The 25379-nt window shown below is 64.2% G+C and overlaps 2 protein-coding genes across 5 annotated transcripts; one reads left to right on the forward strand and one right to left on the reverse strand.

The window, feature by feature from the left end:
• The first annotated feature begins 221 nt into the window (after positions 1-221).
• LOXL3 (lysyl oxidase like 3) lies at positions 222-17365 on the forward strand. Of its 3 annotated transcripts, XM_030475534.1 has the most exons (15): positions 744-827; positions 6856-7156; positions 7732-7895; positions 8339-8550; positions 11768-12002; positions 12722-12902; positions 13139-13293; positions 14034-14207; positions 14353-14508; positions 14749-14911; positions 15158-15401; positions 15694-15809; positions 15934-16070; positions 16469-16580; positions 16769-17365. In XM_030475534.1, exons 2-15 carry the CDS (start codon positions 6868-6870, stop codon positions 16840-16842), a joined length of 2412 nt encoding a protein of 803 aa, XP_030331394.1. In that variant the 5' UTR covers positions 744-827; positions 6856-6867; the 3' UTR covers positions 16843-17365. The 3 variants fall into 3 exon arrangements, with proteins under 3 accessions (XP_030331391.1, XP_030331394.1, XP_030331393.1); XM_030475531.1 differs by lacking the exons at positions 744-827; positions 14353-14508 and adding an exon at positions 222-330; XM_030475533.1 differs by lacking the exon at positions 14353-14508.
• Positions 17366-18690: 1325 nt separating this feature from the next.
• Positions 18691-25357, reverse strand: HTRA2 (HtrA serine peptidase 2). Of its 2 annotated transcripts, XM_030475543.1 has the most exons (8): positions 24679-25357; positions 23485-23689; positions 23221-23415; positions 22940-22972; positions 22400-22508; positions 21800-21869; positions 19334-19429; positions 18691-19097 (listed from the first exon to the last, which is right to left on the reverse strand). In XM_030475543.1, exons 1-8 carry the CDS (start codon positions 25047-25049, stop codon positions 18932-18934), a joined length of 1245 nt encoding a protein of 414 aa, XP_030331403.1. In that variant the 5' UTR covers positions 25050-25357; the 3' UTR covers positions 18691-18931. The 2 variants fall into 2 exon arrangements, with proteins under 2 accessions (XP_030331403.1, XP_030331402.1); XM_030475542.1 differs by having other exon boundaries at positions 23221-23689.
• Between the last annotated feature and the right edge of the window lie 22 nt (positions 25358-25379).

Genomic DNA, 25379 nt, shown 5'->3' on the forward strand with positions numbered 1-25379 from the left:
TGGGGTACCAGCATGCCCTGCTCACACCCTCATCCCCACCCCTCAGCCAGCCCTGGCTGTCCACCTCACTCCAGCTGTCGTTGTAGGTGGTTCTGTGCAACCTCAAACAAAGCAGCTCCCACACAGCCGCCTCTTCAGGCACTCACCAGCCCTTGGCCTCCCCTGGCAACACGCAGGGGGTTGGGACCGGATGAGCTTTAAGGTCCCTTCCAAGCCAAACCAGTCTGGGGTTCTGTGACCCTGCTGCGGCCTCTGGAAGAGTGCTGGGAGAGAGAGATGGAAGGATCAATCCGTCACTGAGGGTTTCTCTTCCATGCCCCAGCCCCAGAGGTGAGGACGAGGTTGGTGCGGCCGAGCGACCAGAGCGGGGGGTCTCGTCCAGCCCGGTCTGGCCCCGGCGCTGCCGTGGCTACGGGGCTGGGCGGGCGCTCGGTGCTCCCGGGCTGGCGTCCCAGTGCTCACGGCCACGCGGGTGGGACGGCGGCGCGGGGCCGCTCCGTGGCCGGGCGGGGCTGTCCGGAGGAGGGACCCGCAGTGGGCAGCCCCTCCGCGGCCCCGAGGCTCCGTCCCGGGCCTGGCGCGGTGCCCGGCCGGGGCGGGGGCCCCATCCCGGGGCCGGGAGCGCGAGACCCATTCTCGCTGTACCGGCAGCGGGGCCGCTCCGCACGGGCTGGCCCTGGACACTTGGGCACGGCGCGGGGCGGGCCGGGGCGGAGAGGGGCGGCACGGCTCCGCTCGGCACGGCTCCGCTCGGCACGGCTCGGCACGGCTCAGCTGGACGCTCTCGCTCGGCGCTGCCGGAGCCGCGCATCCCGCAGGGACCAGAGGTACCGCCTGGGGCAGCCTAGCGCGAGCGGCGCCGGAGGGGAGCGTGGCTCGGACCGGCGCGGCTCCATCCCGGTTCCATCCCGGCACGTCCCGGCAGCGGCGGGGCCGGGTGCGCCGAGCCGGGCCGGGCCGCGGTGGCAGCGGGGACCCGTGGGGCCGCGGGGGGCGGGCAGGAGCGGGGGTCCGGTGTGCGGTGGTTGTACCGCCGCCGGCGGGGCAGGAGCGGTGGCGCGGGGAGCCGGCGGCAGCGGCTGCCGTGCTGTCCCGGGGGGTGCCGGAGCGTGCTGCAGGAAGCCCGGCGATGGGAGATGGGAGCCTGTGATGCCGCGTGTCCCGCGGGGCAGGGTGCGGGTGCGGGCAGTGCAGGCAGCGGTGCGGAAAGGGGCACCCCGCAGACCCAGCAGTTTGGGGGTGTCCCGTCGGGGCTATGCAGCCACACTGCATGCCCACATGCGAGCTTCGGCGGGTTGTTCCGAGCTGTGGTTTGCAAAGGGCGGTGCACACTCAGGGTTTCCATGAAGATGGAATTTACTGTAGCCCTTGGAAGAGAGGGTGGATGAAATCGTGTGAGGCGTGGGGCTGGGGAGGGCATCCTCTCTTGGCTAGTGGCCCCGCATCTTCCCAGCAGCTCCCCAGAGGAGCAGGCAGGTCACCTATCTCCCAGTAGCTCTAAGCTTGGTGTCTCTCTGCTCTGGGACCCCCAGACCTGCCGCCAGCTGATGGCTGCAGCCTCTGCACGTTCCTCAGGGTCTTTCCTTCCCGCCTGCAGCTGGTTCCTGCCAGGGCTGCCCTTCCAGAGCCACGGGGCCCTGAGCAGAGCCGAGCACCATGCTGTGTCCTGGGGAATCCGGGTGGTGTTGGGAACTGCAGAGAGCTGTGCTGTGACCTGTCCTGGCTTGGAGGGTGGCAGCAGGACAGGGGACCATCAGGCACCCCAATGGGGCTGGACCCAGAGTGAGTAGGGAAGTGCAGCATCAGCATGTGCTCCCTGCTGTGCGCACCCTGGAGAGCCCCCGGAGCTGGGGTGTGCTGCCCACAGCAGTGTCTCTGTCACTGCCCAGGTGTTGGGAGGTGTCACCAAACCTGCTGGGATGGCCAAGCTCCTGTGGTGGCCCTGGGCTGATCCCCAGTGCTCCTGGGACCAGTTCATCTACAGAGCCCTGTGGCCCTCCAGACCCTGGCTGTGCTCACCCCAGAGCTCCGATCCAGTGGGGTCCCTGCAGGCAGGGATTGTGGGGGCTCCCTCAGCTCGTGCACACACACTCCCGGCATCCCAGTGCTGCTGGGAAGCAGGAAGAGTGAAGCAGGCCTGTCCCGGCAGCCAGGATTGCGCAAGGGCCAGCGCCGCGCTCTGCATCGAGGGCCCTGGGGAGAAGGGGAGGGATGGAGCCCAGTGCCTGAAGCCATGGGACCCGCCAGACCTTCTCCTGCCCCAAGTGCTGGGGACGCAACCCCACGCTCTCAGGGATGTCCTGGTGTGGGCCTCGGCAGAGTGTGACCGTGTCACCCCTTACCCTTCCCAAGGAAGGATACACAGAGGGAGCTTCTTCCTCCTTGTGCTAGCGGGTTTCCCAGGTCTTCGCTTACTTGTGCTGCTGAGTCCTCCCAGTTGTCAGTTTCGGGGCTGCTCCATGTCCCCATGAGTGTGTCCAGGGCTGGGGCTGAGAGAGCACATTCCTGTAGGATCTGCCATGGCCTGGCCTTTCCTGCTGCTGTGGCCTGGGATATTGTCCCTGTACACAGGAATGCCCTGCGTTTGCCTGCCCTAACTCACACGGATCCAATATGCCTACTTGCCAGGGCCCTGGTCATCAGGAGCTACCCTTTCCTGAGGTCTGTTTGTCTGGAAACAGCAGCCCCTGTGCAAGATGCAGTTGGGGGAGCGGAGCTCTCATGCTCCAGCATCTGCGGCTCCGTGGCCAGGAGGTGGTTTGGGGCCCTGTGCGCGCCCAGCCAGGACATTCCTGAGGTTTCCTGGGCAGAGGGGAGGACCCGAGCTGCTCTCCTGCTCCCACGCCCAGCGTGCTCTCCAGGCCAGCCCGTCCTCCCAAGCCCTTTCCACTTGCAGCGCCGGTGCTCGCGCGCCGGGCAGCCACGTTCAGCGCGGCACAGCTCGGCCCGCGGCTCTGGCACCAGCTCTGCTCTCAGAGGAGACCGGGCTGGAGCTGGCAGCATCACGCTTGGTGCTGGGGCAGGACCGTGCCCAGCTCCTGCCCAAGACGTGTGGCGGCAGTAGCCCGGGGACATGCTTGAAACACCCCGTCCCTCTCCCAGGCGATTCCTGGCCCCCCTGCCCCATCCACATGCACTCTGTCCGTGCCCAAGCTGGCCGCACCTCTGCCTTTCTCCCTCTCCAGGGATGCGTGTGGTTCCTGCAGATTCCTGCTCCTCTGAAAGCACCAGCCCATCAGCTGTGCCGTGTGCCGATGGGGCAGGAGCCGCTGCGGTTGCGGGACCCTTGTGTTCAGCAGGAACAGCCCGTGGAGGCTGGGCAGAGGTGGGGAGGAGATGGGAAACCCCCACCTTGGGTCTCTGGTGCTGGTAGATCAGCCCTTGCAGTGTGGAGGGACCCCCAGCCACAGAGCCCCAGCCCTGGCACAGACCTTGTGCCAGGCGGCAGGACTGCGGTCCCCAGTGCTGTGCCAGGTCTGTCCCTCCAGCTGGAGCGAAGGGAACCCAGCCTGAAACCGGGGTTTGCTGCGCACGGATCATCCCCATCTGCAAAGCTGCCGCTCCCCGGCACGGCCCCGCGGGGCTGGAGTGTCCCCGACCCGGTCCCGAAGCAGTGGTGGGAGCGAAGCCTGGTAGCACAGCAGGAAGCCGGGAGCAGAGCAACGCGCTGGAAAAAGTGATGTGGACAAGGAGAGCCCTGTCAGCCCGAGCTCCCGGGGACGTGGCCACCGAGCACGTTCGGAGCTGGTACAGAAACAGGGAAACGGCTTGTGCTGTGCCCCTGGGAGCACGCTGCCGCCCGGCAGCCGCCTGGGGTGGATATGGGGAGTGCTGGTGCCCCTAGCAGGCGTTTCACTGGGAAGTGAGTGGCAGGAACCGAGAACGGGCTGAGCTGCGAGGGCAGAGGAAGAGCAGTCGGGATGAGAGACGCTGGAGCCTGAGCAGAGGAAAGCTGTGACCAGGAGCGGGGCGCTGAGGGTGGCAGCAAGCTGGGGTTAGTGCAGGGATGGATGCAGAACTTTGGGCAGGTTCTGGAGTAACTGAAGGTCTGTGAGGAAGAGAAATCCACGGTGGTGTTTAAATACAGAGGCTGAGTCTGCTGAGCTGGGGCTCAGTGGGGACTTGGTGCTTTGCTGTGCAAAGCCATGTTGTGGTCTCTGGTGCCTTGTTCAGGTCTCTGGTCCTACATGTTTTTTTCCTAAATGCACGAGCTTAAATCTTCCTTGTAGTCGAGGCTATAGGCTACATGATGCCATCTTCCCAGGTTGTTCAGGTCTGTCCTCATCACAGTTCTGCATGCTCCTGCCCATTTCTGCCTTTGCAGACTGAACCAGGAGAGGACTTTTTCCTCCTCCAGATACGGTTTTGCTTTGGAAAGCATGTGATCCTCCCCAGAAAGCTCACTGAGGGGTGACTTCCCCCTGTAACCACATTTTAGTTCCAGCAGGTGACCAGTTTTAATCCACTTAGCAGAGGTGCACTGGTTCTGGTGAGTGCTAATTATTCATTAAAAGGTGGTGCAAGGTAAATTGAACACGTTCCAGTCTCAGCCTGTTACATCAACACAGTTACTCCAATTAACCAAACCTGTGATCTCCTAAAAGGTCAAACCAGCTTCCTGACATAGGCCATCTCTGCAGAGCTGTGGAGATTGGCACTAGTTGTGCTGCTGCATAGACCCGCTGCAACCCAGCCTGGAGCCGGCCTGCACCGCGCATCCGCAGAGATCACCTCACTCAGTGCAAGTGCTGGAGAAGCTTCAGTCCTGATGTGCCTGTGGCTTTCTCGGCCTCAGTTAGCACTGAGAGGGCCCAAATTTGTGCATTACTTAGTGGTAGAGCTCTGCGGGTTTATAATGCTTCACTTGGGCAGGGGACCTCCCCGCGGTGACCAAGGGATGGAATAAGAAGTGTTTTAGCACTTCTATGACATGGTAAACTCATCCCTTTGCTGCTTTCCAGGTAGAGCAGAAGTGTGGATGGAGCATTCCTGCCCCTGGCAAGCCCAGAGACCCCTTTTCCAAGCTGCTGGCAGGGCTGGGGTGGCCCTTGGCGCTCCCTCCTCCTCCTCCTCCTGCAGTAACAGGCTGATTAAAAGGTTCAGAACAGCGTTTCCCGCTGCCTGCCCACAAAGCTGCTTCCCGCTGGGCTCTGTTACGTTCTTGCAGTGCCAGTGTGGGCAGCTGAGGTGCAGGGAGCCCAGAGCCAGGGCACGTCCCCGCCTGCTGCTGTCTCCACTGTGGTGTCTCCGTGCCCCAGGTTGTGACAGGGGAGAGACCCAGACCTGGGCTGATGTGGTTGTCCCGAGTGGCTGGTGTGCTTCCCACCACAATGTCTCCCATCAGCCTGGACCGTGTTGTTGGTCCTTGTTACCACTCACCTTCACCGCCTGAGCATCCCTGCAGGCACCGGGCACTCATACCAAGGGACTTGCTGCTCTTGGTGGCATCTCCAAAGCAGTGCACGCTCTGCAGGCCAGGTGACCTGGCCTCCGTCATCTGGAAAAGTGAACAGAGCAGGAATGGGCCTGATTCCTGCTTGCGGAGTCTCTGTGGAGTCTGAGGGGGCCTTCCCAGCCCCTTTGCTCCATGAGGACCCTTTCCCAAAGCCACTGCAGGGACTTTCTGTCACCGCGGGTGCCAAGGGGCCGGGAACAAAGGGGCAACATGAGGACAAGCTTTAGTCCAGGGCAAGGGGCTCCTACAGTGGCACCAAGAGCAGCCGCAGTCCCGGGATGCCCCAGTACACCCCGGCTGTCTCAGCGAGCTGTGAGTGGGGATGGAGGCTCACAGGGGGGTGCACTGGCACCATGGGGAGGGTCAGTGCAAAGGGTCCCTGCGGCACAGCCCCAGCTGGGAGCATGTGTGGGGTTTGTGATCATTTTCCTTCCTAACTCTGTGGCTAAACACTGGAGCCTGGTCTCCCCCTGCTTGTGGGTAAGCCAGATTTCATCCTCTCTAATGTCCTCTCTAATGACAAGCACAGGCTGTGAGTGTGGAATGCAGGCTCTGCTCTTGGTTGGGGATGTAGGACATGGAGATGTATTTCTGGTGGTCCTCTCCTGGGGGGCTCCCAGGTTTGGGGGTCACTTCCCCACCTGTAGAAGAGACATCTGGAAGGGTGATGTGAGGCTGCAGTGGTGCGAGGCAGGCGGGTCCCTGTGCTGGCAGTTGTGGGTGAGCATCCGAGCTTTGCCCTCGAGCCCAGAGCCCAGCCTGGAGCGCAGCTCATACTGCCCATGCAGAAATGCTGCGGCAGCATCTGCGGGGTTAAAGTGGTCCCAGATGGATAAATGGGAATAGTGCACTGGGAACTGGGAACTGAAGGAGGTTCACAGAGAAGTGTTTTCATTATTGTTTGCCATCGGACTGGTGCAGGAATACCACATCTCCCTCAGGTATTCCAGGAGCCACACGTGTTGCTGGAGGGTTGGAGACTGCTGCCCAGAGCAGAATGGAGAAGGGTCCGGCTGCGGCTCCTCACAGTGGGCAGCAGCGTGGGCTGGCAGCGCTGCACCGGTGGCCCTGGACCGCACAGGGTGGATGCAGCTCCTGGCCAGTATGGCTGGGCTTTCCCTGGGCGCTGGTCCTGCCCCAGGGCCCTTTGGCACAGGAGATGTAACCCAGCAGCGCGGTGGGATTCCGGTAACAGAGGACAGCAGGGTGCTGGGATGGCAGAGCCTGTGTGATGGCAGCTCTGGGGTGCAGGGAAGCACTGGTGAGAGCGGCCTGGGGGCTGCTGTGAGCAACCAGAGGCTACAACCAGGGGCTACAGCCAGCACAGGCGGGATGAGGGCAGTGTGTGATGCAGCACAGCTCGTGCATCCCGCACACCCCGACCCCTCCTGCCCCTGCAGAGCCCGGCTGCCATGGGGACCTGCCGCGGGTGGGCACAACCGGAGCTGCTGGTGCTCAGCGTGTGGCTGTGGGTGAGCAGCGCCGGCCCCACGCACCCGCCCGGCCCTGCACTGAGGGTGCGCCTGGCTGGGTACCCGCGCAAGCACAACGAGGGCCGCGTCGAACTCTTCTACAACGATGAGTGGGGCACCATCTGCGATGACGACTTCACGCTGGCCAACGCACACGTGCTGTGCCGGCACCTCGGCTTCGTGGCTGCCACCGGCTGGGCCCACAGCGCCAAGTACGGCAAAGGCGTCGGTAAGAGTGGGGCGGTGGGCACGGCCCCCTGTGCTGCACAGGCTGGGGCTGCACATGAGCCTGCTGCCACAGGGCTGTGCGTGTGCCGCAGCTCACATGTGCTGCTGGTGGGGCAGGGCAAGCAGGTCCTGTGCTGAGTGCCCAGCAGTGTGTGTGTGCGTGTGTGAGTGCACATGTGCATGTATGCACATGCAAAGTGGGATGGGAAACTGCGTGTGAGCTGCTGTGCATGTACCCAGGGCACAGGGCGGTTGCAGGGGGTGCAGGTCCAGGTCTGTGTGGTGCAGAGGTGCAGCCATGTGTGCTGCAGACGAGACGCTGTACAGACCCCAGCTGCATGTGGCGTGGGGTCTGCAGAGCAGCCCCGTGGGGAAGTAGAACCTCCCTCTCAGGGCTTTACTCCGGGCATTTCACCGGCCTCAGCTTCATGCTGAGGGAGGGATGGTCCCAGCCCAGCACCCACCAGCATCCACGCTCTGCTGTGCACCTTGGCCATGCTCCATGGGCACCCTCCCTGCTCCCGGGGGATGCTGCTTGGGCTGGCCCCGCCTCACCCCGGCCCTGGTGTCTGGCAGGGCGGATCTGGCTGGACAACGTGAATTGCGCTGGAGGCGAGAAGAGCATTCGGGACTGCAAACACCGGGGCTGGGGCAACAGTGACTGCAGCCATGAGGAAGACGCGGGTGTCATCTGCAAGGACGAGCGCATCCCAGGCTTCAAGGACTCCAATGTCATCGAGGTGAGGAAACTGCGGGTCAGGACCCCTCAGAGTCAGCAGATGAGGCTCTGCTCAGGATGTGGCCTGGGTGTGGGGACATGGCACAACTCTGGGCAGGGGATGGCTGGTCTGCCAGGCAAGAGGAGCTGAGGCCATGTCCCACTGGCTGTGCCCAGGTTCCCGGCTTTGCTCTGGGTGGGTGTCTGGGTGTGGGGTGGATGCAGGATCCTGAGGTGACAGGACGCTCCCAGGAGGTGCACCCAGGGGGATGTGGGGCACTGGGTGCACAGTACGGGAGTAGGAGCATGGCCATCCAAGGACGTGCCCTGCAGGAATGCAGGACCTGGCCATCCCTGCTCCCCACCTGGGGCTGGGGACCCCATCTCCTGTGGGTGCCTGCATCCTCAGAGCACCCGTGGGCAGGGGCTGGGGCAGTGGGTGCGGTACTGACCCATGCCCTGCAGACAGAGCAGAGCCATGTGGAGGAGGTCCGGCTGCGGGCGGTGGTGGCTGGGGCCCAGCGGCAGCTCCCAGTGACAGAGGGCATCGTGGAGGTGCGCTACAAGGACAGCTGGGCACAGATCTGCGATGAGGGCTGGGGCAGCCACAACAGCCGCGTTGTCTGCGGCATGCTGGGCTTCCCTGCCGAGAAGAAGGTCAACAGGAACTTCTACAAGTGAGTGAGGCTGACAAGGAGCCTGCGGGGCTGGGGACAGTGCCAGGGACATGGGGCAGTGCTGGGGGACAGCAGGGGACAGCTGGCCATAGGGGCACTCACTAACCAAGCTGAGGGCCATGGTGTGGCTGGGGGGCCATGGCTGCCCATCTGCCCGTGCACTGTTGCAGAGGCTGCTTCAAGAGGGCAGCGTCTGCACCAAGGCAGTGCTGCTCCTCTACAGTTCCCTCCAGAGTGGAGTGTGGGAGTCCCTGTCCGGAAGGGAGGTTTGCAGCCAAGCCAGGCAGGGATGCTCCAGCAGCATCACGGCCTGAGCAAGGACTGCAGGGACATGGACAAGAACACGGTGCCCGTTGCGGTGCCCGTTGTGGTGCCTGTGTGGTGCCCGGCATGGTGCCCAGCATGGTGTGCTGACCGGGCAGCTCTGGTGTTGCTCCCACAGGCGGGTGAAACATGCAGCCAGGACAAAGGGCTGGAGCCTGAGGCCAGGCAGGAGGTAACGGGCCGGGGCAGCTGCCTGCCGAGCCCTTGGCAGAGCTGGGCTGTCCGGCCATGCCGGTCTCCGCCATCGAGACGGATCCTGGCACAAGGGGATCCGGGCGGAGCAGACCGAGGGCTCGGGCTGTGCTGGGCAGGCAAGACACGGTGGGACCTCTGCCCATGCGTGCTGCGGTCCCCGTCCCTCAGGAGAGACAATCTTCCTCCCAGGCCGGCCATGCCCCAGGCTCAGCAGCACCCACCCCATGCACCAGGCAGGAGCCCTGGCACAGTGGCAGGATCCTTAGGCAGGATCCCTGGAGGTGTAGAGGGCTGCAGGGTCTGTGTGGGGAGCCTCGGGGCGGAGCTGTGTCTCCTGGTGGATGGGGAGAGCTGTGGCAATGGGCTGCTTTCTGTGGAAAGCAGCAGTGGGGAAGCTGGAACGGCTGCACACCCTCCATTCCGTGCAGGAGGGCTGGCAGCACTGCTGAGCAAGTGCTGGGCACCAGGGTGATGGACATCACAGTGCTCGCAGTGCTGGCACCCATGTAGCAGCTCTTGTCCTGAGTGCTGCATCTGCTCGGGATCTCTTGCACCCTCTGCCCATTCACTCTTGCTGCTTTTCTGCCAGTCCCAAGGGATACTCTGGCTGCCGTTTCCCCTCCACCAAGAAACCTGGAGAGAGGCTTTGGACAAGGGCCTGTAGGGACAGGACAAGGGGGATGGCTTTAACCTGCCAGAGGGGAGATTGAGATGAGCTCTGAGGCAGAAGCTCTTCCCTGTGAGGGTGCTGAGGCGCTGGCACAGGGTGCCCAGAGAAGCTGTGGCTGCCCCATCCCTGGCAGTGTTCAAGGCCAGGTTGGACACAGGGGCCTGGAGCAGCCTGCTCTAGTGGAAGGTGTCCCTGCTCATGGCAAGGGGTTGGGACTGGAGGAGTTTTAAGGTCCTTTCCAAACCAAACCAGTCTGGGATTCTATGGTTTGGTGCTGACAGCCCCTTTTCCAATGAGCGGGAATTTCCCCTGCAGCACTGGGTGAAATGCTTTGCCAAGTCCATGGAGCTGGGGTCTGCTCCTTCCTCTGCCTGGAGCAGGAACTGTCTCCTGAAAGTCACACCCTGGTTTGCCAGAGCTGACTGATCTGGGCTGCAGTCGTACGTGTGGTCACCGGCTAATCCAGCCTGGAAGGGACCTCGGGGAGTCCTGGTCCAACCGCCTGCGCGGAGAAGGGCTGGCTGTGGGTCAGCCCAGGACTCCATCCAGCTGGCTTTTGAAAACCTTGGCGGATGGAGATCCCACAGCCTCGCGGCCTCTGCTCCAATGCCAAACAGCCTTCATGGGGGAAAAGCATTCCTTCCGCTGAGCCTGAACCTCGTGTTGCACCTCTTTTCTCTCATGCTCTTCTCTCCTGTGGCTGGAAGAGGTGAGCTCTGGCTCCATCACAGCCCCCAGCTCGCAGTGCCCGGCTGGTGCCGGAGCCCCTGAGGACATGTCAGCCGAGGCTGGAGCAGCCCTGTGCCCCCAGATCCCCACCAGCCCCGACGTCTCAGGGGCTCTCCCCAGCGCCCGCACTGCAGGGCTGGTGTCTTGTACTGGAAACCAGAGCCGGGCACAGGATTGAGCCGTGGTCCCATGGGTGTCAATGGGGGATGATGTCCTCTAGCCGGCCGCTGAGTCCCATCTCCTGGCAGTCCTGTGCAGTGTCCTGGGGCTCGCTGACACGAACCTGCCACCGGCCAGTGGGGTCAGTTGCCAGCCTTGGGTTTACTGTGTCCTGGAGGTGTCAGTCCCTGCCCTGGTTTGGGGCTCTGCTCTTCACTCCTTGCAGTGTCGGGGTTTTGGCCCCACTCAGCGTCTTCCTCCCTGAGTGAAGCAAAGCATTTGAGTGTGTAGGGGCAGCATGTGGTGTCCTGGGCAGCCTCCTCTCCCTGCAGGGAAGCTGCCTTGCTGGCAGAGGGTCCTTGCACGCCTGCAGCAAGTCCCACCATGCCCCGTGCACTGGGCAGAGCTCTGGTGCCTGCGCCACTTGCTCGGTGCTGTGCTTCTATGCTTGCTGCTCCCCTGGAGCATGGTGCAGTGGTGGTGGCTGGGTCTGCACAAGGACACGGGCCACCTCACTTGTATCCCACAGATCAGATTTCTGCTGCTGGTGTTTGATCTGCTGTGTCACAAAGCAGCACAGGATGCTGCAGCATTCTGCACAGTTTCCTGGTGGGATGTGGGCAGGAAACTGCATCATTGCTGTGGAGAGCAGTTGTGTTTCATTGCTGGCTGCAGATGATGCTGCTGCACCCGTGTGTGACATGAAGGGGACACGCATGAGTCTCCCTGGGGGCAACAGACCCAGTTTCAGTGAAAGCCAGGGCTGCTATGTGTGTTCCCTGTGTCCCTGTGGAGGTGACAGCCCAAGGCTGTGGGCTCCGTGACGGTTATGTTCTGTTTTCCAGGCTGGCCTCCAAATCTCAGCCTAAACAAAAGCGCAGGGAGGACGTAGGGTTCAAGAAGAGGTAAATGGCTCCAGTGGGAGCCTGAGTGCCAGGAGCTCAGTCCCACCAGAGCCGAGCGTGACCCTGAGGATGTGGGACAGGCAGTGGGTGAGGGGCGGGCGCCCTGCGGACACAGGGGGACAGTGCCAGGGCCCGGGCAGCAGGCAGCGGGCGCAGCGCGAGCAGGGTGGCCGGGGACACCTCCACCGCCGTCTGGCCGTGCCTGTCCCGCCCCAGGGCTGCCCTCTCTCTGCAGGCTGTTCACAGAGCGGCAGCAGCTCAATTACCGGCTGCACTCGGTGTCCTGCGCGGGGACGGAGGTGCACCTCTCCATGTGCGCCTTCGAGTTCTACCGCGGCAACGCGTCGGCCGCCTGCGGCGCGGGCAGTCCCGCCGTCGTCAGCTGCGCGCCCGGGCCGCAGTTCGCCACCGGCAGCGCCCACAAGAAGAAACAGCGGCAGCAGCAGCAGCAGCAACAGCAGCAGGGCCAGGTGAGCTCCGAGGGGACGGACACCCACAGCCACCCACAGCTTGACACTGCCCCACTGCGGGGCAGCGGGTATGCGGGGACCAGCCCAGGGAGGAGGACATGGGGACTGTGTCCTGCCCCTGCACATCACAGGGTCATGGCCAGCAACCTCTGTGCTGTGCCACGCCGTGCCATGCCATGCTGTGCTGAGCTGTGCCGCACATTCAGCACTGCACCAACCGTGCTATCCCCTGGGTCCAGAGAAGGGCAATGGAGCTGGTGCAGGGCCTGGAGCAGTTCCTGGGATGAGGAACGGCTGAGGGACCTGGGGGGGTTTAGTCTGGAGAAGAGGAGGCTCAGGGGGGCCCTTATTGCTCTCTGCTGACTGACAGGAGGATGGAGCCAGGAGGGGGCTGGTCTCTGCTCCCAAGGAACAAGGGATGGGACAAGAGGAAACGGCCTCAAGCTGCTCCAAGGGAGGGTTAGATGGAGCTGAGGAACAATTCCTTCCCCAGAGGGTGCTCAGGCATCGGAACAGGCTGCCCAGGGCAGGGCTGGAGTCACCGGCCCTGCAAGTGTTCACACACCGTGTAGACGAGGCCTCAGTGCCATGAGTTAGTGGTGGCCTTGGCAGTGCTGGGAGTGGTTGGACTGGATGAGCTTAAAGGTCTCTTCCAACCTTGGTTGATTCCATGATTTGATGATGTGATGGTTCCATCCCTTGCCCCCTGTCCCCTGCAGCCACGGATCCGGCTGAAGGGAGGCGCGAAGGTTGGCGAGGGCCGCGTCGAGGTGCTCAAGGGCAGTGAGTGGGGCACGATCTGTGACGACCGCTGGAACCTGCTTTCAGCCAGCGTGGTGTGCCGCGAGCTGGGCTTCGGCAGTGCCAAGGAGGCTCTCACCGGGGCGCGCATGGGCCAAGGTGAGGCGCTGAGCTGCAGGGGCCGGACACTGCCCTCCATGGGCCTGCGGGTGAGGCATGTGTCCAGGCACAAGGCTCTGCTAGGCTGGGACAGGCTGTGGCCGGGCTTGTCCTGTGAATGCCTGGCTGCTGGCCGCATGTGGAGCAGCCCCAGGGGACCACGGCTGCTCCATGGTGCTGGATGGCCACGACTGTGCCCGTGTCACTGTCCCTGAGGCCTGCTGTCCTCCTGGCAGGGACGGGGCCCATCCACATGAACGAGGTGCAGTGCCTGGGCACCGAGAAGTCCCTCTGGAGCTGCCCTTTCAAGAACATCACGCAGGAGGACTGCAAGCACACAGAGGATGTGGCCGTCCGCTGCAACATCCCCTACATGGGCTACGAGACCCTGGTGTGCACCATGGGGGCTCCTGGTATCGGGGCTGGGGGGACCCGCTGAAGGGTGGCCCGTCTGTTCTCTGCACCCTATGGCACCCCATGACACCTCTCACATTTCCCCTAGTCTGGGGCAAGGGCTGCCCTGGGGGGTTTGGGGGTGGGAGTTCCAAGGTGCCCCTGTGAGGAGAGGGGTGGATGGGATGCCAAGGGGGGGTCAGGGTACCCTGTGGTGTGTGTGGGGTGTGTGGGGGCGCTGCTCCTGCTGTTCCTGCTGCTCTCCCTGTGCCAGCTCCAACCCAGCAGAACCACCAGAAAAAATCGCTGTGGGAGAACCAAGAGAGATTTTTCTAAGTGGTGATGAAATGAGCAAACGGGGCCATGAGCTCCCTCGTGCCCGGCCCCTCGTTTCATCCACTTTGGGCTTTTTTGTCATTTAACACTCTCACCTCTGCCATTTCTGGAATGTGAATGCCATTCCAACATGAGCCATTTCCCTGCTGTGGTGAGGCAATTCCCAAACTCACAGCCAAGTTCTTGGCCCCAAATCTGACAGTTTTGTGGGTTCTGGGCTGACCAAAGCTCTGCCCGGCTCCACTCAGCTCTGGCTGCCTCCTCCCATGTGCCTAGAGCCCATGAGGGTGCTGCAGCTGCAGCCACTGTGGGCTGGGCTGGGCTGTCCTGCGGGATGCAGCACAGCAGCAGGAGCATCACTTGTGATGATGATGGTGATGCTGCCACTGCCTTTCTCCGCAGATTCGGCTGAGCGGGGGCCGGAGCCGCTTCGAGGGGCGGGTGGAGGTGGCGGTGGGGGCCGGTGCCGGGGATCAGCCGCGCTGGGGGCTGGTCTGCAGCGAAGGCTGGGGTACGCTGGAGGCGATGGTGGCCTGTCGCCAGCTGGGCCTGGGATTTGCTAACCACGGCTTACAAGTAGGTGCCTGCGCCAGCTTGGCCAGGGCAGCGCGCGCCAGCACCACCGCTCCGCTGGGATGGGCACAGAGGCCAGGATGGGCCGGGATGGGATGGGATGGGATGGGGTCGGGTCCCTGCTCACTGCCCCAGGGCTTCCCTGCAGATCCGCCTCTCTGGTGGCAGGACACCGTTTGAGGGCCGCGTGGAGGTAAAGCGAGGCAGTAAGTGGGGCATGGTGTGCAGCGAGGGCTGGACCACCAAGGAGGCGATGGTGGCCTGTCGCCAGCTCGGCCTGGGCTATTCTCTGCATGCGGTGACGGTAGGTGCTGGTGGGGAGGCCCCCAGTGACACCCTGGGGAGCACAGGCACCGATGCTTCCTGGTGGGGATGTATGGGGGCAAAGGAACGTGGCTGCTCCATGCCAGGGGACAGGACCCTCATGAGCAGGCTGGGGACATGGGCAGGGCTGTGCCGTGGTGGGTGCTGGCCGCAGCCCGGGCACATGTGAGCCAGGGCACCCACGGCACCAGCCCTGCCACCTGGCCTCACCCCTCCCCAGGAGACGTGGTACTGGGATGCCAGCAACGTGACGGAGATGGTGCTGAGCGGGGTGAAGTGCGCCGGCCACGAGATGTCCCTGAGCCACTGCCAGCACCACGGCTCCAGCCTCAACTGCAGGAACACGGGCACGCGCTTCGCTGCCGGCGTCATCTGCTCCGAGAGTGAGGGGCCGTGGGGTCTGCAGGCGATGGGGTCTGTGGTGGGGGGGTGCACAATGGGCTCTGCGGGCAATGGTGCCCAGGGCTGCAGATGGAAGGTCTGTGAGCCGCAGGGCTGTGGGCAATGGGGTTTGAAGGTGCCGGGGGGGGGGGCTGCAGCCGATGGGGAGGGCGCGTCCCGCCCCCAGGCCGGTCCAGCCCCGCCTGCGCTGGGCGCCCGCCCCGTCCCTGAGCAGCGCCTGCCCACAGCGGCCTCCGACCTGCTGCTGCACGCGCCGCTGGTGCAGGAGACGGCGTACATCGAGGACCGGCCGCTGCACATGCTGTACTGCGCCGCCGAGGAGAACTGCCTCTCCAGCTCGGCCCGCCTGGCCAACTGGCCCTACGGGCACCGCCGCCTGCTCCGCTTCTCCTCCCAGATCCATAACAACGGCCGCGCCGATTTCCGCCCTAAGGCTGGCCGGCACTCCTGGGTCTGGCACGAGTGCCACCGGTGGGTGCACGGTGCGGGCAGAGGGTGCCGGTGCTCTGCGGTAGGGTCGGTAACAGTGACGGTGGGTGAGGGTGACACCCGCTGAGGCCCCTTCTGCTGCCCAAGTTTTTCTCGCTTTGGCTCAGGGCTGTCCCTTGATGTGCAGTGCTGGGGCTGGGGACGCAGCGCTGGGGCTGGGGGCTGTGTCCTGCAGCTGAGCCCCCGTTTGCCTGGGCCACCTGCCCGGGGACAGCCACATCCCCTCCCATGGCAGGGCTGGTGCAGCCACGGCTCTGCGGGTTCCCTCTTGCAGGCACTACCACAGCATGGATATCTTCACCCACTACGACATCCTGACCCCCAACGGCACCAAGGTGGCGGAGGGGCACAAGGCCAGCTTCTGCCTCGAGGACACTGAGTGCGAGGAAGGTGGGTGCCATGGGTGGGGCCTTGTGGCACTGTCCCTGCCCGTGTCCGCTGCCCCCAGCCATTGTGCACGCTGGGGCCGGGTGGGCAATGCGGGAGGACAGGCAGTGTTCTCTTCCCCCTGCAGACGTGGCCAAGCGGTACGAGTGTGCCAACTTTGGGGAGCAGGGCATCACTGTGGGCTGCTGGGACCTGTACCGGCACGACATCGACTGCCAGTGGATTGACATCACTGATGTCAAACCAGGCAACTACATCCTGCAGGTGCTGAGCTGCCCTGCGCCCCAGCTCTGCACGAGCCCTGGCCATCCCACTCTCGGAGTGGCTGGAGCACGCTGGGGCTGGTGGGTGTGCGCTGGGGTGGGCACTGCCTGTCCTTGTGTGTGGAGACACACAGGATGTGTGGAAGCTGCTCGGGCACGCTTCAGCCTGCCTGCTCCTGCTCTGAGCAATGCTCACGGGCACATGGTGCTCAGTGACAGGGCCACCACAGCACATCCCACTGCAGCAAGACACAAACCCTGCCAGGAGTGGGGTGCTGGGGCCGTGCCACAGGCAGCAGCTCTGCTGAGGCTGGGAAGGCCAAGCTGACAAGGTGTGGGGCTACAGCGCTGCCCACTGTGGGGCAGGGGGCTGCCGCCCTCATTGTTGGTGCCCCACAGGTCGTGATCAACCCCAACTTCGAAGTGGCAGAGAGTGATTTCACCAACAACGCCATGAAATGCAACTGCAAGTACGACGGGCACCGCATCTGGGTGCACAGCTGCCACATCGGTAACAGCCTGCACGCGGCATGGGGGGCCAGGGCACACCGGGGCAGGGGGGACCAGGCAGGGGGGCCCCAAGGCAATGGGGATGCTGTGGCCAGACTGTGGGGCTGTGTGCGGGCTGTGGGGTTGGGGGCAGGCTGGGGTCCTGGTGTGGCTGCAGTGGGAGCTGACAGCTCCTGCCCTCTGCCGCAGGTGATGCGCTCAGCGAGGAGGCCAACAAGCGCTTCGAGCAGTACCCGGGGCAGCTCAACAACCAGATCTCATAGGAACTAGCCTGGGAGACGCCGGGGGGAGCCCCGGGGGGGCATCTCCCACCCTCCTCCCGCACGGGTGGGAGACACTGCTGGAGCCTCAGGGGCCTCAGCCCCGCGCTGCGGCCACCGGCACCCATGGGGCTGCTGGGACTCGCCGGCACCCACCAGCACCGCGCACCCACCCTGGCCCATGGCCACCACCCAACCACTGCCCAGAGGCTCTGCCCACGTCCCCTGGGCCGCGGCACACGGGCACAGGCCGGGAGGTCCCAAACCCCACCATGCGCCCCCCCCCGCTCCCGGTCACCGCAGCTGCACCTCCCTGCTCCCCAACAGTCCCAGTTCCTCCCCAGGACCTGCCACCCAGCAGGGACCCGCAGCCCCGCAAGGCCCCGGGCGCCCTGGGGAGCCCCTCGTGGTGGGGCTACCCTGCAGCCCTTTGCCGTGGTGTGGCTGCCCCTGGCCCACGGCCGCAGCGGCTCCCAAATGCCTCTTAGCTGTAACTTTATTTTCTCTATAAAGTTGTCAGTCGTTCCCAGCGGCTCCCGGCTCTTCTCGGGGAACAAGGAGTCTGGCAGGACCAGGAGGCTCGGCACGGCACAGTGCTGGCCATGCTCTGGCACAGTGCATGGGAGCTGCCAGTACCCACATGGAGCAAGGAACCCCCCTGCCCACACAGCCCTGGCTGGGCAAGGACCAGCCCCACACCAGCACCAGTACTGGCAGCTGCTGGGCTACAGAGAGATGGTACCAGGCCTGCTGGGAGAAGCCTGTGTGGGTAAGGAGGGGGCCAGCAGGACCCCAAGTGTAGCTGCCCCAGCCTGAAGCAGCCCCACGGCACTGGAGGGAGCAGCCAAAGCCACCCTGGCACAGCAGGGACGTGGTGAAGTACTAGTTCCCCCCCAGATGCAGTCCAAATGTTAGTGAGCAGAAGTCCTGCCGTGGGCTGTGATCCATGAGGAATGCAGCCGCGGCTGGCTCCGGGCAGCGGGAAGCTGCGGTCAGTGCTGCCGTGGCCGTGCTGCCAGGAACGCGGCGGCTCCACTTCCTCTGCGTACAGCGGCAGGGGCTCGGCGGCGAGCAAGTTCCCGTGCCCTGCCTGTTCTGGTGCCTGTTCTGTCCCGCTGCCTGCTCCCCAGCCTGCTCTCAGGGCAGCAGCAGGGTCTTGGTGCCGCCCTCGCCGCAGCATCCCCAAAGAACTGTGCTTCTTTCATCTAAAAATACCAGGCTGGGGCGAGGGAGCCCCATCCCGGGGGGGCTGCTCCTGGCTCCACACACACATTCCTCCCGCCAGAGCTGGGCTGGACACGGCTCCTCAAGGCGGGAGCAAAGCAGGGGCTCTTCCAGGAACACGAGGAACACCCGGAGCTGCTCCTTCCCAGAAGGGCTCTCGGCCTCCAGCTGCAGAGCACAGGGAGGCTCCAAATGTCCACAGGGGCCGGGCTGCATGTGTGGGGAGCTGAGCTGCAGCATGAACCCACGCCGGGCTGTGGGAGGGACACACAGTCAGGGGACAGGCTCCCACCTTCAGCCCTCCCTCACCCCAGCCAGCGAGGCGCTGCCCAGACATTGCAGGGTCCAGCACCAAAACCCCCCTCTCACCATGGCTTTAACCTGCCAGAGGGGAAGATTGAAATGAGCTCTTGGGCAGAAGCTCTTCCCTGTGAGGGTGCTGAGGCGCTGGCACAGGGTGCCCAGAGAAGCTGCGGCTGCCCCATCCCTGCCAGTGTTCAAGGCCAGGTTGGACACAGGGGCTTGGAGCAACCTGCTCTAGTGGAAGGTGTCCCTGCCCGGGGCAGGGGGTTGGAGCTGGAGGAGCTTTAAGGTCCCTTCCAACACAAACCATTCCAGGATTCCATGTGACAGGAGGGGCAGGGTCCCTCACAGCCCAGCCTCCTCCAGGCAGTACTGTGGGCAGGAGACCCCGCGGCACTGGGGGGTCCCTATAAAAGTGCTTTATTTGAGTACAGAAAGGCTGCTCCACGAGTCCACCCCGGCACTGGGCCGGGCGCCCTCCAGTTCCCCCAAGGTCTCGGTGTGTCCGTGCCCAGCTCGTGGACATGGCTCAGTCCTGCGTGTCTTGCCCCACGTGGCAGCTCCGCTACTCAGTGGCCTCGGGGACGACGCTCAGCAGCAGCGTGTCGTGGCCGCGCCGCAGCAGCAGGGTCAGGCTCTGCTGCGTCCGCACTGCCTCGTACACGTCCTCGGCGCGGCGCGACACCTGCCCGTTGATCTCCAGCACCACGTCACCCGCCTTCACCCCTGCCCTGTGGGCACAGTGACACAAGCACAGTGGGTGCCGCAGACACTTCCCAGGAGCAAGGAGTGCCGGGCCCCACAAGCAGGCTTGGGCCAGCAGGACAAGCCTGGGCAAGGGCCACCAGTTGGCTTCTGCTGCACATCAGGGCCCAAGCCCTGCTGCTCTGGAGCAAACCAGAGCTAAATACATCCCACCCCGCGTAGCTGCTCTCTCAGGCCACCCCCCAAGGCACAGGGCACTTACTGATGGGCCGGAGAGCCGATGATGACCTTGTGGATTAGCACTCCATAGGAGACATCGGGGAAGCTGGGGTCACGGAGCTTCAGCTCAGCCAGGATGCTGCAGGGGGAAAGTCAGCATCAGGAAAGGAGCTGGGCGGCAGAGCAGGGCTCCCACCCCACCACAGCTACACAGGACCTCTCCTCCTGCCTCCCTGCACGCTGCCAAGCACGAGCACCCAGCTGCAAACCCCAGGAGGACCCAAACACCATCGTCCTGCCAAAAACCAGAGGACAAAGTGCTGACTGTGCCCGGGAGGGATGGAGCTACCGGAGCAGCTGGGTCACACGCGTCCCTGTCTAAGCAGCCCCAGGTCAGGTGCCCTCCCTGGTGTCAGGTCTGTTCCCCTGCTGTAGTTCCATTGCTCTGCCTTTGGAGGTAAGACAAGAACAAAAGCTGGGCCTCTCTTGTTGCCAGAGGTGCCAAGCAGAGCTAAACCTGCCCCTCTTGTCCATAGCCTACAGACTGAACACCCCCAGTTCCTCCCACCTTCCCACAGTGGTGGCTTAAACTCTGCACCTCTCGCTGCTCCGCACACTGTACTGTGCTTCCTCACAGGCTGTGCAAGCTGCCCCCGCTTCCTGATGTCACAGGATCTCAGCATGGTTGGGATGGGAAATGAACCTCTGGAGATCATCTACCCCAGCCCTGCTCAAGCCGGCTCAGGCAGAGCAAGCTGCCCAGGGCTGTGTCCAGGGAGGTGCTGAATATCTGCAGTGCTGGAGACCCTCTGACCTCTCCAGGTGCCTGTGCCAGGCTTCTACCACTGTCCCTGCAGTAACAAAGTGGTTCCTTGTGTTCAGATGTAGCCCCACGTGTTCCAGTTTGTTCCCGTTGCTCTTGTCCCGGCACCGGGCACTGGCAGAACACCCACACCACGTGCTCTGCTCCGTTACCGAGTCCTTCTGCCCCTGCCTCAGGCACTAAAGCTCCACGTGCCCTCAGGCAGGTCTCTGCAAACACAGCCCATGCGCACCGGGCGCTGGCGGGCTGCTGGCCGGGCTCCCCAGGGCTGCTGGCCCTGCCCAGCGCCGCAGGAGTCGGGCTCCCCCATCCCAGAGGCTTTGCCGAGGACCAGCACCATCTGCTGGGCATCGGCCGAGCACCCAGCAACGCGGAGCGTTCCCCAGCGGCCCCACTGCCTGAACCTCACAGCGACCTGCTCCTCCGCTGCTGTGCCCGGCGGGAGCCCAGCCCCTGCTCGCGGTGCCCAGAGGTGCAGGCGGGAGCCCAGCCCCTGCTCGTGGTGCCCAGAGGTGCAGGCGGGAGCCCAGCCCCTGCTCGCGGTGCCCAGAGGTGCAGAGAGCCCTTCACAAACCAACACCACACCGGAGCCACGGCAGCTTTGGGAAGGGCAGAGCATGGCCCTCAGAGGTGCTCCTGCCCAGCACGCTGTAACCACCAAGCCCAGGAGCATGCTAAGCCCCAGGGGTCAGGTAAAGGTCTCTTGAAGCTGGCTGCAACAGCCAAGGAACCAGAGCGGGCGCTCTGTGCTTGGGAGGGAGAGCAGCCCCCAGGACAGCTCCTGACGCATCTTCAGTGTTCGGGTGAAGCTGCTGCAGCAGCTCCCTCCCACCCCACAGCCCCGAGCAGAGCTCCAGGCAGGGCTGTCCTCAGCAGGGCTCAGCTCCCACTGCCTGCACGGCACCGCTCAGGGAGTTTGGTCATAGGCATGTCTTGGGCACCCACTGAAGCAAGGGGTGATCCTTCTATCTGCCCAAGCAGGTTGTCTGTCTGCAGCGTTCTGCTGACCAGAGTGTTCCCTGAGATGCAGCAGTAACACAGTGCCCTTCCCACGCCACAGCCAGGTGCGTGAGGTGTCTCAGACCCACAAGAAGTCATCCTCTTCCCACTTGCCAGGGCTGTACTGGTCAAACCACGATGAGCTCTCTCCAGAGGCAGTACCCAGGAGCCTCCCACCACGCCAGCAGCAGCCACGCCGTGGAGCTCACAGAGCTGCTCTCCCACCTTCCCCCTGCTCCCCCAGCTGCCTCTCACGCAGACACAGTGGCCAGGGCTCACTCTGGAAGCCCCATGTTACAGAAGTGCTTCTGCACCACAGTCCCCAGCAGATCCCCCTCGCCGCGGGTACCGCTTGCCCAACTCTTTGATCACAGCGTTCCGCTGGCCCCTTGCGTGTGTTACACAACGTTTCTGGTGGCTTCACCTTCCCGCTGTGTTGCAAAGGGCCCTGATCCAACTCCTCCCAGTGACAACTACTCTGGGGGGGTTACAGCTTCTGCCACAAGTGTAGAAACCTGCAAGCTTCTCACTGACCCCTGACACAGCCCTGGAACCTAAACACAACACGAGCACACAGAGGTCTGAATGTCAATGCTGCAGCCCTCCCCACACCAGGCCCTCCCAGTTTGGCAGATCCCATCACAAAGTCACCATGCCCCAGAACAAGAGCAGCCTTAGAACACGTACCTGGGTGTAAGAGTCAGCATCATCACCCCGATGTAGCGGCGCTTTGTCTCTGTGTTCCCAAACCAAGAGCCTGTCAAAGGAAAGGACATGAAATGACCCGCGTGCACTGGGAGCAGTGTTGGGCTGCCACAGAGCCCACAGGCCCCACGGCAGACAGTGTGTGTGGGGTCATTCTGATGCCCGACCAACACCTCATCTAAGCTCCATTCACCAGCTGCAGTTTTACATTATTGCAACTGTGCTGTTTTGAGCTGTCGTTCTTTTGGACTGAGAATATCCCTCCACAGCGCCAACATGAGAACCAGGCAGCCAGAGGCTGTGTTACAGACAGCATCACAGAGCAGCAAAGCCAGGCAACGTTCTACACCACCGAAATAACTGCCTGTCCTTTCTGATACAGCCGAATCTGGCGCCTGCGTCTCCATCAGCACACATGAGGTAATGGAAGATGCAGAAGGAGTTTCATGGCAGGTGGGAGAATCTTCTTGCCCCCAAAGACTCTTTGTCCTGCTCTGCTTACCCTGCTCAGAAGATCTGGCCCAGCGGTGCCGGAGCTTCCCTTCCCTCCCCCAGTACCCGAGCAGAAGGCACCCCACTCACTTTTGCGGTCCTCCTCCTTTTGCAGGAACTTCCGCAGCCGGTCAGAGGGGATAGCAAAGGAGATGCCTGATGTCACCTTCATGGTGTTCACCCCAATCACTTCGCCGTCCTGCAGGGGAGCGGGCACAGTGCCATCCTGCTGCATCCTCGTGGAGAGCGGAACCACTGTGCAAGCCTGGAGTGCTGCCTGTGCGCCCATCCCTCCCCTGCCTGCTGCTTCTGCAGCCTGCCCGGCCCTGCCGAGCTGGGCAGGGACCAGCCCCACAGCTGCAGCCACACAGCCCTTCCCTGAGCCCTGCCAGCAGCAGCCAAGCTGCACGCACCGGGCAGGGCTCAGCTGTGCCACGCGAGTCCCACGGGCTCAGCCTCCCTCAACCAGGCACCGCGCAGGGCCGAGCCCCAGCTCCTCCTCACAAGGAGCCTGGGGCACACACAGTCCCCTCCTCCCAGCAGCTGCAGCACCCACACGTGCTCCCACCGAGACACAGACTGAGGGCACCCGGCACCGCTGCCCCAGCCAAGGCTGCACCAGGAACTTACCAAGTTGACGAGGGGGCCGCCGGAGTTCCCAAACTGCAGCAGAGGAGAGAGCAGTAAAGAGGCCATAAAGCAACATCCTCACACAGCGGGGCCCGAGGCAGGGAGGCAGCGTCCAGAGAGCAGGGTCAGGCTGAGGAACGCAGCCAGCACCTGGGTGACCGGCCAGAATCCCTCCATCTCCCAGCCTCCTCTGACCTCACGGCACCCACAGCCCTTCCCCAGCTCCCCCCTCCCCAAAGAGGGCAGTGGGATGAGGCGCCAACACGCCAAGCTCCCCTTACATCGATGGCAGCGTCTGTCTGGATGTACTCCATGTCGGAGGCGGCGAGGCCCAGCTCCCGGCTGCCCCGCTGCGCAGAGCTGACGATGCCCGAGGTGATGGTGTTCTGCAGGGCGAAGGGGCTGCCCATGGCCACCACGAACTCTCCCTGTCGCACCTCGGAGGAGCGCCCAAGGGGCAGCGTGGGCAGCGGGTGCTGCAAGAGAGGGGGGCAGTGAGCGGGCGGGAGGGACGGAGGGACCATCTCCAGAACCAGGATGCACACCTTCGGCTTGATCTTGATGGTAGCAATGTCTGCAACCTGGTCCACGTCCTGCACCACGGCGTCATACTGCTCCCCGCTGGCCAGCTTCACCCGCACGTGCCGCCGGTTCGCCACCACATGCGCGTTGGTCACTATGAGCCCGTCCGGAGACACCAGGAAGCCGGAGCCATTGGAGATGGGCACGTCGCGGCCCGAAAAGGGATGCCTGCAAGGTGGGCACAGCTCAGGGAGGGGTGGCGGGGACCCCGAGGGGTCTGGCAGGGACTCTGGGGAAGGCAGGCAGGGGCCAGGCAAACTGGGAGGCCCAGGCTGGGAGGCAGCGGGGGATAGCGAGGGTGTCTGGGCAACAGCGTGATGGAGGCAACTCCTTCATTCCCCATGTGGAGAGTCTGCACAAACAGGGACACAAAAGGGGTGCAAGTAGGAAGAATGAGAAGCCCACGCACAACTGGAAAGGTGTGATCCCGCTGGGAGGTGTGGTGGGAAGCCGATACGAGTGGAGAGCTGTCATGGGCTCTTCGGGAAAGAGCAGCAGGAGGTAGGTAGAAGGGGTTATGATCTGCACAAAGAAGTAGCTTGAACACACAGAGCCTTGCCCTGGAGCAGGTAACAACCACCCGGGAGGTGATGAATACATCTTCTGTAGGTAGCCAGAGGAAAACTCACAACTGCAGGCTCTGGTGCCCATGGGGAACAACAATCACCCTGACCTCTGCAGGTGACCTCAGCGTGGTGCTGAGCGGGGTCCCTTCAACCCAAACCCCCCGTGACTCTATGAAAAGCAAAGTCACGCCCCTGAGACAGGGAATCTGTGCCACAGGACAGCCTGGGGCCGCTGCCGAGAGGCAGCTTTGCTCACACGGTCCTGCAGGACCAGAGGGTGGCAGCTCAGAAGCGCCGCGTCCCTGCAGGACAGGACGCGTGCTGAGGGCACACAGCATGTGCAGGCAGCGGGGAGAGGGGACGGAGCCGTCCCTCCCGCGGCACTTGTGGGATCCCAACCGCGCCGTGCCCGGTTCCGGCTGCCCGGGACACCAGGCAGGGCGGCCGCGGGCGAGGCTGGAGCAGAGGCTGCTCCGTGCGGGAAGCCGGGAGCGGGGCTGTGCCGGCGGGGCGCGGGCTGGACCCTCCCCGAAGGGGCAGGACCGGGACAGGGTCGAGAGGGACCGCCGGGGACCGAGCTCCGAGGGGTACCTGCCCACGATCTCCACATAGACCAGCGCGGGCGCCGTCTTCTCCACCACGTCAGCGATGAAGTTGAAGGCGGCGCGGGGCGAGGCGGGCGGCGGCGCGGGCACGGCGGCGCGCAGCGCGGGCAGCGCGGGCCGGCGCCCCTCGCCCTGCCGGGCCCACAGCAGCAGCAGCGCCGCCGCCCCGGCGCCCAGCGCCGCCGCCAGCGCCCGGCCCCCGGCGGAGGAGGGGGGCGGCGGAGGCGGGGATGGAGGGGGAGGAGGCGGCGGCGGCGGCGGCGGGGGGGGGCCCGTGGCGGCCCCGCACAGCGCCCGGCACCACCGCACCGCGCCCGGCAGCAGCGGGGCACGCACCCACCGCGCCAGCGCCGCCATGCTGCTGTGGGGCTCACGTGCCGCCCCGCCGCGGGGTACGCCGGGACCTGTAGTCCCGAGGCGGAAGTCTGCCGGAAGCTGTAGTCCCGCCGCAGGGCACGCTGGGAGATGTAGTTCCGAGGCGGAAGTCTGCCGGAAGCTGTCCTCCCGCCGCGGGGCACTCTGGGAGCTGTAGTCCCGCCACGCCGATAGCCGCAGGGAGGCCGCCGGTGGGGGAAGGCAGAGAGCGGCTCCCCGTGCTCACCGGATCCGCCGGCCGCCCTCCCCGCGCCGCCGGGGCTCGTGGACAGAGGGAGGCACGGAGGGAGGGACCAGGGTGCGGCGCGGTGC

This window comes from Strigops habroptila, chromosome 7 (genome assembly GCF_004027225.2).
Source record: "Strigops habroptila isolate Jane chromosome 7, bStrHab1.2.pri, whole genome shotgun sequence".
Taxonomy (NCBI): Eukaryota; Metazoa; Chordata; class Aves; order Psittaciformes; family Psittacidae; genus Strigops; species Strigops habroptila.

Coding starts and splice junctions, on each gene's coding strand:
- LOXL3 (XM_030475534.1), top strand. CDS start 6,868: ATGGGGACCTGCCGCGGGTGGGCACAACCGGAGCTGCTGGTGCTCAGC. Junction 14,208..14,352: donor TTGCTAACCACGGCTTACAA/GTAGGTGCCTGC, acceptor GCTTCCCTGCAG/ATCCGCCTCTCTGGTGGCAG. Junction 15,810..15,933: donor GGACACTGAGTGCGAGGAAG/GTGGGTGCCATG, acceptor TTCCCCCTGCAG/ACGTGGCCAAGCGGTACGAG.
- HTRA2 (XM_030475542.1), bottom strand. CDS start 25,049: ATGGCGGCGCTGGCGCGGTGGGTGCGTGCCCCGCTGCTGCCGGGCGCG. Junction 22,973..23,220: donor AGACAGACGCTGCCATCGAT/GTAAGGGGAGCT, acceptor CCTCTGCTGCAG/TTTGGGAACTCCGGCGGCCC. Junction 19,430..21,799: donor ATGCTGACTCTTACACCCAG/GTACGTGTTCTA, acceptor TTCCCCCTGCAG/CATCCTGGCTGAGCTGAAGC.